This window comes from Choloepus didactylus, chromosome 20 (genome assembly GCF_015220235.1).
Source record: "Choloepus didactylus isolate mChoDid1 chromosome 20, mChoDid1.pri, whole genome shotgun sequence".
NCBI lineage: Eukaryota > Metazoa > Chordata > Mammalia > Pilosa > Megalonychidae > Choloepus > Choloepus didactylus.
In genome coordinates, this window is record NC_051326.1 from 11,901,993 (window position 1) to 11,914,445 (window position 12,453).

A 12,453-nucleotide genomic window follows, 5' to 3' on the forward strand; every position below is an offset into this window, starting at 1 on the left:
GTTTTCCTTCCATTACTGATTCCTAGTTTTATTCCATTGTGATCAGAAAAGATAAGGTATGATTTCAATCCTTTAAAATTTATTAAGACTTGTTTTTCAGCCTAGCATATGGTCTATCCTAGAGAACTGTTCCATACGCATTTGAAAAGAACATGCATTCGTCTATTGCTGGGTGGAGTGTTTTCTACATGTCTCTTAGGTCTAATTGGCTTATGGTGTTGCTCAAGTCCTCTACTTTTTTATTGATCTTCTGTCTGGTCGTTCTATCTGTTATTGAAAGTGGGTATTGAAGTCTTGAACTGGTGTTACACAACTGCCTATTTCTCCAATTCTGTCAATGTTTGTCTCATACACTTTGGGGCACTATTGTTAGCTGTGTATATGTTTATAACTGTTATATCTTCTTAATCATCTCAATCGATGCAGAAAAAAACATTTGACAAAATCCAGCATCCTTTCATGACAAAAACACTCAATAAACTAGGAAAAGAAGGGAACTTCCTCAACTCAAAGGCCACATATGAAAAATTCACAGCAAACATCATCTCAGTTGTGAAAGCTTCCCCCCTAAGATGAAGAACAGAACAAAGATGCCCGCTTTCACCACTTCTATTCAACACTGTACTGAAAGTTCTAGCCAGAGCATTTAGGCAAGATAAAGAAATAAGTGGTATCCCAAATGGAAAGGAGGAAGTAAAATTATCTCTATTGCAGATGATAGGATCATATATACAGAAAACCCTGAAGAGTCCACACACACACACACACACACACACACACACACACACACACAAACTAACTACTAGAGCTAATATATGAATTCAGCAAAGTTGACAGATACAAGATCAGCACACAAAACTGAGTTGTATTCCTACACATAAGCAACAGACAACTCGAAAAGAAAATTAAGAAAACAATTCCATATTATTGGCACCAAAAAGAATAAAATACTCTGGAATAAATAAATTTACCCAAGGAGGCACAAGACTTGTACACTAAAAACTAAAAAACATTGCTGAATGACATTAAAGTCCTAAATAAAGGAAAGCTCTCCGTGTTCACAGATTGGAAGACATTATTGTTAAGATGATAATACTAGCCAAAGTGACAAGCATATTCAATGCAATCCTAATCAAAATCTCTACAGCCTTTTTGCAGGAATGAAAAACCCATTCTAAAATTCATATGGAATTGTAAGGGACCCTGAAAAGCCAAAATCTCATAGAAGAACAAAGAGGACACACACTTCCCATTTTCAAAATTTATTATACAGCTACAATAATTGAAATAGTGTGGTATTGGCATAAGGATAGACAAATAGACCAATGGAATAGAACTGAAAGCCCAAAAATAAACCTTCACATCTATCGTCAACTGACTTTCAACAAGGGTGCCAAGACTATTCACTGGGAAAAGAAAAGTCTCTTCAACAAATGGTGCTGGGAAAATTAGATATCCACATGCAAGAGAATGAATTTAGACCCTTAAATTATACCATATGCAAAAATTAACTCAAAATGTATCAAAGACTAATTAAATTAAATTCTAAAACTATAGAATTCTAGAAGAAAACATAGGAGCAAATCTTCATGACCCTAGATTTGACAATGATTTCTTAACTATGACACCAAAAGCACAGGCAATTTAAAAATAATAATAATAAAATAAATGGAACTTAATTAAAAATAAAAACTTCTGTGCATCAACGGACACTATCAAGAGAGTGAAAAGGCAACACATCTGAATGGACAAAAGACTTAAATAGACATTTCTCTAAAAATATATATATATAAATGGCCAATAAACACATGAAAAGATGTTCAACATTATTAGTTGTTGGGGAAAGGCAAATCAAAACCATAATGAGATATCACTTCATCCTACTTAGCTACAATCTAAAAAAAAACAGGAAAAAAAACAGAAAATAAATGTTTGTGAGGATATGTAGAAACTTAACTCTCATACATTGCTGGCAGAAATGTAAAATGGTGCAGCTGCTGAGAAAAACAATTTGGCAGCTCCTCAAAATGCTAAACATAGAATTATCATATGATCCAGGGAGTACACTCCTAGGTATACACCCAAAGAACTAAAAACAGAGACCCAAACAGATACTTGTATGCAAATGTGCATAGCAGCCTCATTCACAATAGCCAAGTGTCCCTCAACGGAAGAAAGGATAAAGAAAATGTGATATTTACATCCAATGGAATACTATTACTCAGTCGTAAAAAGGAGTGACGTTCTGATACATGTTACAACATGGATAACCCTTGAAAACATTATGCCAAGTGAAATAAGCCAGGTACAAAATGACAAATGATGTATGATTCCACTTACATGAAATATCTAGAATAGGTAAATTCACAGAAACAGAAAGTAGGTCAAACAAAGAAGATGAAAGTTTTCCGGGGGTTAGGAAGAAGTGAATGAGGAATAAGTGCTTAACAGATACAGAATTTCTATTTGAGGTTATAAAAAAAAGTTTCAGAAATAGATTAAATGCAATGATGGCCGCACAACATTGGGAATGTAATTCATGCCACTGAAATGTGCAATTAAAAACAGTAAACATTACACATTTTGTGTTATATATATTTTAACGCAATTTTTTTAAAAAATCAGTCAAGATCTTGAAGAGCAAAGGCGTAGAAAACAAGGTCACAGAGGGGAACCCAAGAAAGCTTTCAAGAATAAAATTTGCTTTCCCCAAAACAATATTGGTAGACAATCCACAAAATAAAAATAAACATTAATATTTTACATATCTTAAAATAGTAATTATTAATGTTCATTTATTAACATTTTAGATTAAAAACTTGTGAGAATCTCCTTCCATTTAGATGTTAAGGAGATTCATATAATTGTTTTATGACCAAGAATTAATATTAGGATATTTCCCTTGTATGCATGAACACTCATCTGAGTTTCTGATGTCCCCATCTGTTTTTTTTTTTTCCTGAAGTTACTTATTTTCACCCCTCCAGGTCCCACCATAAACCCAGAGACAAAATGACAAGAAACTAGAGATGGCCAATGCTATATGCCAAAACTTTACTTTCATCAGTATAACTAAAGAAGTGTTTCTTTAAAATTCCTTTCCACCACACTGAATTATGGCTTAAGCCTGCCTATAATAATTTATTATTGAAGCACATATTGTGAATCTCTTCAGAAATACAAGCGTGATTATGGCCTAGGTTTGCTTTCCTTCCTCTAAGTATCTCTACGGTTTCTGCTTCCTCTTTAAGTCTCTTTTCTGTGCTCAACCTTCAATTATCTCTTGTTTTAAATTCTCCTGAACAGGAATAACTTTCAATACCCATATACCTCAGCTAAAATTCTCTATCCTCAGAAAGGGTCTAAAGAAGCAAATTTCCTTAGACTAGAATAATGCAAAAATGGAAAGAGGTTGGCAGGGGTTACTTAAAGCCTACGTGGTGATTCAATTCTTAGTTCCTTTATTCATTCAACAAATATTTACTGAGTAATCCCCATGTGTTAGTACTGTGCTAGGAACTGGAGATGTGAAGGTGAGTAAGAAAGTCCTCTCCCACAAAAAGTTTATGGTCTAGATCACAGGTTCTCAAATATTTTGGTCTCAGGACCTCTTTGTACACTCAAAAATTGTTGAGGACCCCCAAGGAACTCATATATATGGGATTTACCAGTCAGTATTTGCATATTAAAAATTAAAACTGAGAACATGCTAAATTATTTATTAATTTTTTTAAATAGACCCATTCCATTATATGGTAACATAAAAAATACTGTTCTTTGGAAAAATATATTTTTCAAAAAATTATAAAATATAATATATAATATGAAATATATAAAATTTAAAATAAAATTTGATGAGAAAAATGGCATTGCTTTACATTTCTTTAAAAGTCTTTAATGTTTGGCTTAATGGAAGACAACTGGATTCTCATTTCTGTTTCTACATTCAATGTATTGCAATATGTTGTTTTTATTGAAGTACATGCAGAAAATCCAGTCTTAAGCTGATATGTAGTTGCAAAAGGCAGAACCTGATGATCCACTGAAAGGATCTTGGGGAATCCCAGGGGTTCTTGAACTATACTTTGAGAACAGCAGGTCTATAGCAATGATTTCCTGCCAATTTTTAAAATCATATACCTCAGTAGTAAAAAATGTGAAAATATATCCTCCAGTATATTCATATTCATGTGTATGATTCTACTAGTGTATTACTTCTATAAAATACACATGCAAATATTTTAAGATAATATAAAAAATTTAAATGAATAGAAATTAGAATATTTTTGTCTGGAATCCCAATGCACTGTCCTGAGTACAAACTTACTTTGGGGACTACTGGACTACAAAGAAATATTTACAAGAGAATGTTATAAGGGCCCTAAAAGAGGAGATTTTCTCATTTTGTCCCACTGTATGTTTTCTAGACTGGAATGCAGCAGTTCTGCATTCCAGATAAAACACTATTCCCATGGTAGCTTTTTTGATTTTGTTCTACTTTTAATAACAGAATAGAGAACCTTTTCTTTTTATGTCTAGTGAGCTTATTTTCTGATTAGAAAAGCAGCAATTACAGAAGATTTAGAAAATACAAATAAATAACAAGAAAATGAAAATTACCATAACCTCAATACCCAGAGATAATTACTATTAACATTTCTGTATATAAGCTTCTAATTATTTCTTTATAAACAGGAAGAATATCATATATATTAACTTATTACCTGCTTTTATAAACAATATATTTAAATATATCTCTATGACATTAAACATTTTCCACTAATATTTTTAATGGCCGCATTGGGCATTGTATTTCATGAAGTAAATTTATACTTTAATCCGCTACTATAGGATATTTAGTAGCTTCCTAATCTAGGAACAAAGGCTATGATAAATACCCTTATAGTTATAATCTAGGAAAGTGGCTCCTAGATTATATTTAGGTTCAGCCCATCTTTGAAAAATGAAAAATTTTTCAAAACTATTTAGTTAAGAAGGGCAGAGTACAGGAGAAAAAGGAAAAAAAGCTGAATTTTCAGGATTCAATGCTAGTAAATTCCTATTATGTTAGCTCCCAATTAAGGGTACTGGTGAACAAATGATAAATATATTAACCAATAAGCTTTCTGAATCCATTAAAATTTATGGCAATAAAGCAACACTGAAAATGTATACAATAAAATGTTAACTTTATTTAAGAAAAAAAAAAGTAACATTACATATGCATGTGGACCACAAGAGTAGGCAATACATAAGTTGCTGTAATCAAGAAGATGGGCTCATCAGACTGTTTTACTGACATGGAGGGAAAATTTAACCTAACTATATGTTTTCAACTAGAACCCTTAATTACCCCAAATTTTCAATATCTCTTCTCTTTCTTTTCATAATATTATAATCAAACTATTTAAGAGTGGCTCCTAGATTATGTTTAGGTTCAGCCCATCTTTGAAATCAATGCCATCTGCATTCCTACTTTATAATACTAATATAGTACCAAACATTTTGTATTATTTGTTTTCCAAAATAAATTCAAATATATTGTATCACACCAAAACACTGTCTAATCTAGGTTCAATATTTATCCAAAATCAAAAGACCCTGGTTTTTTTTGACTGTTACTACAGTATTCTACTAAATTCTATTGCCCCCCCCCCCCCCCACCAATAAACATTTTGGTTGATGGTCTTCATTTCATATACCATCAGATTCTGAATAAGCAAAACTTAATTATTCTCCATTTAATATACTTTGCTTACAAGAGCAGCAAATTGTACAGATTCATTTTAGCAAGATAGCTAACAGAGACTGAAACATAACAAAAGAACTCAATAATAAACAAATACCTCAATCATGAAAACTACATAATCAAGATTTTATCCTACCATTTAGAACATGTAAATCTTTTTTATGAACATCATTTCCTCCTGTCTCTCCTGGGAAAAAATATTTCTAAGCAATTCTAAAGGAGACTTTCAGGATCTAACATGCTCAGAGTGTTAAAACAATTTTTAAAAAATCAACTTCATTCAGATGATTTGATGTACTAATTTTTATGAATCAATTATGATTTCACCTTTAATTCTAATACAGTAAATGAGTTGGCTTTGAGCTGAAAGCCAAATCTCAGATTTGAAAAATATGCATATTGGTAATAACATTCAACTTACCATAATGTTACCAACTATAGAGCTGAGGGATCAAATTCCACCAAATAATCTAAAGAATGATAAGGATGAGGAGGCCAACTATAATGGAATTAATATTGATTCAGCTAAGATTTTCTTAGCAGTTACTGAATGTCAGGGTCTGTGCTATTATCTCAATCCTCATGACAACACTGAGGAAGATATTACTACTATATAAAAAAAGAACAAAACGCAACACTGAAACTCAGAATATTAAGTAACTTGTCTTAAGTCACACAGCCAATAAATGGTAGCATTAGGGTATGAACTCTAATGGTATTGATTTTACAGTAATTAAAGTGTGTCCAATTTACAAGGCCAACCATTTTAAAACACCATAATAAGCAAAGATGAATATCTGGTTATTTCTTACCTCTTCAGGCAGTTCACTGTACATGGTTTCAGAGGTAGACAATAAAAATATAGGTGAGAATGATGGTATATCCTGTAGCAATGTCAGAAAAGTTGCTTTCACAGTTTCACTGACAGCTTCCCACCAATCACCAATATGAGGCATGTAAACAATACTAGGTACTGTTCTTCGAGCTTCACGAAAAATCTATTTAAGGAAAAAAATGGCATTAAAAAACACAAATTGATATTATTCTAAAGTCTACCCAGTAACCTCCAAATACATGAAATATGTCAGGCCTATTGAAATCATTAGTTTCAGCCCAAATACTTAAGTTCTTCAAGATACGATGCATAAATCTTACATACAGCTTCTATCCTTCCTTGTCCCACCAAAAAAAGGGTCTTTTTGCCATTTTATTATTCCTATTAGGTATATATATTACTAGTATAAATGTATCAAATTACTCCATTTATTTATCATGTAAAGATGTGGCTAAAAGACCACTATAAAATATGCTGCAAATATAGACATAAACTTGCACCCATATGTCACCCATAGTAACACAAAAAAGAAATGGAAGACATATTGTGCATACTGTCTAAAATCACTCTACATAAGAATGAAATAAACACTTTAACCAAAACACACCACCCTAGTGCTTAAAATTAATGAACTATCTGCTGAACCGCTTTTTTACCTTCTATTACCTTAGAGTTCAATCTTCCATAAAATAGTCACAAAACACCATTACTGCTCTAAAAAGCAATAAGTAAACTGGCAAAGAGTGCTTTAGACACTTCCATTGACAAAAAATACAAAATGACTTTTTCCTCAGGTGTTAAAGAGTCCTGACCATAGCTTCAGTCTTTATCTGCCAACACACACCAGTAAGGACCAGGTTGGCTATTAAAGCAGAACTATTGCCCTTTACATAAAAAAAATAAATAAATAAAAATAAAAAATCAACAGCTCAATAGCTCATCAACAAATTCTCAAATGTTAATGTGACATACTTTCAATACTTCTAACAAGCTTAAGACTGAGTGTAAAAATCTGACCGTGTTTCTTCAAACTAATTTGAGAATTCTATTCCTAAAATTCTCTATTTATCTTCCCTTATTTCAAACCAACACATTATGATTAGCTTATGTGTTATGTAAGATATAGAATTGTAAATCTAAGATTAACAATGATCAGGATTATTTAAACTTTTCTAAGAATCAAAAGGATTAGTTATGTTTAATGAGTAAGCTTACCACTTGCATGAATTTTTAAAATACTCCATTTATACGGCTTTAAACCTTCTGTGTGAAATAAAATACACCACTAATTCAATAATAAACCAGATGAAAGATGTTCAAATAAAATTTCTACCCCTAAATTGGGAAAAAAATGTAGATTTTATGATCACTCACATCAAAAGCAGTATTTGCTCCTTCCCTTCCTTTAATATTTGCATATCCACCAATCCAAAACAGTTGTACACTATAATTCCTTTAGAACTCTCAAATTTTGACCTTTTCTGCAAACAGGCACCCCTTCTACCCTGGAACTTGAAAATCCAAAGATTTTTTTTTTCCAAAGTTCTTGTACAAGATTCATAAGAGAAAAACAAGTATAAATATTGGCAAAAGGAAGGAACCACACAGGAGCACAAAGGCAAGTGAGGAATTTCTTTAAAAATATATATATTACATGTCACCCAAATCAGGTAGTTATGTGTAAAACAGTGATTGACTCCTTTTGTCACTTTCCAACTCTCCACTCCGTGCTGGTAAAACTGGGGAGAGTCAGCAAGGAGAGAAAGACGATTATACAAGAAAGACTAATGAGCTATAGCTTACTAAAAACCTCAGAAAACTCACCAACTAATTCAGTCACACAAATTACCACAAGCCCAGCGCACAAGAGAGATAAGACAACATGCCTTAAAAAAGAAAAGTGAGACTTTGCCTTTCATTCCAGTGTTTCTGGGTTAGGTTTTCTAAGAATATGTGTTGAGAACCTCTAGCTGCTGACATATATAAAAGACGGTGGGCACAGTCACAGAAGGCTAAGTGACAATAAAAACTTTACAGAGCCAGAGGTAAATAATACGGCACTGTAGGTGGTTCAAATGTATTTGCAAGAATGAACTAGAGTATAAACATCACCAGCTCTAAAAGAGTAAGGGTTCTCTTCTATTTCTTTCTTCCACTTTCCATTCAATCCTCTTTACATTAACAAAACTGATTATGATATTCTATTGACTTCCAGAGCCCTTAGGAAAATACCTTCTGTGTAGAATTTTTAAAATTATATTTGAAAACCTAGAGTGGAAACAATATCAAACAAAAGAAAAGGTCTAAGTTGAATACAGAAAAATAAGAAGCTTGTTTAGACTTTCTAACAGCCATGGTCCAAGAATGTAAAACTACCTGAGTTGATACTTAACCCAACCACATGAGATACCAATATCCTGGGAATATTTTTTATTTTTTATTTTTCTTAAACCTTTAAGGGGAAAACATCCTTAATTTCTTAAAGAAAAAATTAAAAGCACTATTAAAACATTTTTTAATTCCTTAATCCATGTTATCTCAGAATATTAAAATTAACATCCATGTTTTCTTTAAATATATAAACCAACCTTCCTACATCCCCAAGGTTTTAGTAATGAAAAATTCAAAAAGAATAGAGTCTGAGAATAGCATTTAAAAGTCATTAGAATATAAATATCAGGAAAAATTTTTAATACTATTGTGATTTTTCTGTAACATAAAAACATCTCTTTAGAAGTCTGCTGGTGATTTGTAAAGTTGTGGAGTAAAGTTCACTCTGTGAAATCAATTAACCAGATAATTCAGAGTAGAAAAAAAAAGCCTAATTCCAGTGAAGTGGCAACTGTCTTGGGAACAAGTGATGCCATTGATAACTAGAAAAATACTCACCTATAGGGTGTCTTGGATTGGTGGATGTGCAAGGTGTAGTAGAAAACAAAAACTGTTATAGAGAAAAAAAGACAGTAGGCCAAATTACTGAACCAACCGTTTCAAAATACCTCTGACATGACCAGCACTCCTGCACAAATAAAATGAACAAACACTAGTGTGTGTGAACTGTTCATTTTGATTTTTTTATTTAACCAATATACTTCATTCCCTTCTGGCCTCCTTCTTGCCCCAGACATCATGGTCCCCCAATTAATTTTTTCAAAGTTGCTTTATTAAAACAAACACCACAAACTACTACCAATGAATAGCAAAGATTTTAAAGGCAAAAATCAGTCCATAGAAATTAAAAATATCTATAGAAGGAAGCACAAATGACATAAACTGCACCTCTAGTAATCTCAAAAGCTAAACTTTGAAATCAATACTTTAGCCAACAAATCAGATAGTTCAGTGTATGAAAATGTAGTGTTATTTTTTAAATTAAGAAACTGGCTGTTTTCTTTAGAAACTGAGAACTGCAGTAATTTTAAATACAAATGTGAATGAAGCAGAAAGCTCCAGGCCAATTGAGCTTTTATTAACCTCAAAGGGGCTAGGGAGGAAAAAAGGAAACAACATGATGTCACTAAGAAGCTTCCAGAATTCATCTCAGCCCCTTTACAGTATTATGAACTTGTCAAAGTTACAAAATATAGGTAAAGGAAAAATCTCTTGGGAGCAAAAATATTCTCAATTTTTATAAAAATGTGAAAGCACTATTAAAATAAGTTTAATTCTAATCATAAAATATTGAAATAAATTATATATCTGCATAACTGATGACTTTATTCCATTTATATCACTTTACTCCATTCATATTCAATTTAGGATTTACTGAGCATCTTTGCGGAAAGAAGGCCCTGGAGTGGGTTCTAAAGAGGATTCAAGAAATAAGTACCGCATTCCTCATATGTACAAAATCAACCTGTTAGAAAACACAATCATACCAGAGTTTCTGAACTACAATAATAACACAAATCAAAATTTTATGAAAATTAAATCATCTAAATTTCTTTTCTGATACTTTCATTCCCTAAGGACTTCAGGAGTTTCATTAAGTGTGACATACTCTGGATCAGGATTTTTTAATTTCCTTGCAACACACACACACTCAAACAAACAAAAAAGTTGCTGCTAAGGAAAAACCCAAAAACCCACGAGTGCAAGCACAAAAAAACATCCATAGTATGCACAGACTATTGTAGAAAAACTCGGAAACCCATATGTACAAACATAAAAGCATCCAAAGTATACACATAGGTAAATATATTAATTCCTTAATGCTACTTAACCAAAAAGGACTCCCCTTGATAATTTCCTGATTCAATTTCTTTCTGGGGAAAGAAAAAAACTAACATTTTCACCAAAAAAGAACTTACTAATCATTTGAAATTATTCATAACACCATATAGTACTTAAACTCTGAAGCTTATGATAGATCATATATAAATTTAGTAACTCAATCATCCCTCTCTATGAAAAGGATAAAACACTACATGCTCCTCAGCCCATTTTAAAAACACCAACCACAGAAATAGAATAGCATTTGAAGATGTCAGAAAAATAGAATCACAGTTGTTGCTTTTTTATTTAAGTGTTAAAGACAAGTGGAAACACAGATAATAACTTTTTTACTACAAATACTAATATCTCCGGCCTTGTTGTAGGGCTCAGTAATTGCTTGTCAACCTAATGGGGCAACCATAAATCTTCCAGGCTACACCAGGTTTTCCCTTCTTTCAGAGCCTTTGGAAAATTATGAAATGCTCAGTAATACACACATACACATACACACACACACACACACACACACACACACACACACGAGAACTGGAATAATTCATAATATGAATTACGAACTCTAGCATTTGTTCAGCAATAAATGACTGACTCGTTTCCAATGATCGGTGAATTAAAGTACCGTATTTCAAAGCATGATCTACTGGAGACCTAAATAGTGACACCTGAGATGTGTGTTTAAAATGCAGATTTGTGGAGCCCATGACAAATTTAATGGAATCTCTGAGAATAGAACCAAGGAATCAGAAATTTTAATAAACACCCCTAGGTGATTCAGATACACTCTAACTCTTGAGAAACAGTGAGAAAAGCTCTACAGCGAACACTAAGTCCTCTACCATTTTTCACCTCTCTCCCGAACAATAACATTAATGAATAGCTGAGGCTGTCAGAAGGAGAAAATGACGTTGTATCATATATATATATACACACACATATATATGTATATATATATAGTGTGTGTGTGTGTGTTTTAAAGGACAGCCATACAATTAAACATGATCCCCATACCATAATAAGGAAATATCAAGCAGGCCTCATTTACCTTTCTACATTATTGCACATATCAATACAGTGATTTAAGGCTTCTTCCTTTTAAGACTGACTTTTGTGTTCATGTTACACAAAATAACCCAATTTAATTTACAATAAGTATCTTAGTGTCTGGGGGAAAGAGAGAAGCATGCAAGAATGATTTGCCACAGACTGAACTCTTACGTTCCTCATCTGTTTGGAGAGAATCCTGACTATAGAGGACTGGCTCCTAAGTGAGGTAAGGTAAAAAGGAAGAAAAGGAAGGGAATATATAACAGAAGAAAAGGCAGAAAGGCTTCTTAATCCTTCCAGCATTTCAGCACCTAACTTGGGTACTCTCTTTCCTAGGCCTTTTATAACTACTGATACCCAGGCTTGCCATTATCTATAAACTATGAAGAAGTTCCTTAGTTTCATTATCTAACAGCCTCTTTTTGGAGAATTTGTTACAAAAGGCAGTGTTATATCCATAAATTTAAAATAATTTTAAACATCATGAAGCCACAAATAATCAAGGACTAACCAAAACAGTTTCTCTGGTTTCTGGTTAGTGTTCAGAGAAAGACTGGGCAATCATGACTCCAAAATTCTCATTGCTGGGCCA

General features: G+C 32.6%; 1 protein-coding gene across 8 annotated transcripts in view; it reads right to left on the reverse strand.

The window, feature by feature from the left end:
* Positions 1 to 12,453, reverse strand: part of ATAD2B (ATPase family AAA domain containing 2B) — a 207,189-nt gene that overhangs the window by 61,744 nt on the left and 132,992 nt on the right. For all 8 annotated transcript variants that reach the window (XM_037812951.1, XM_037812948.1, XM_037812949.1 and 5 more), the window contains one exon: positions 6,562 to 6,747. In XM_037812951.1, the coding sequence (XP_037668879.1) occupies positions 6,562 to 6,747 (186 nt within the window). The remainder of the gene's footprint in view (positions 1 to 6,561; positions 6,748 to 12,453) is intronic.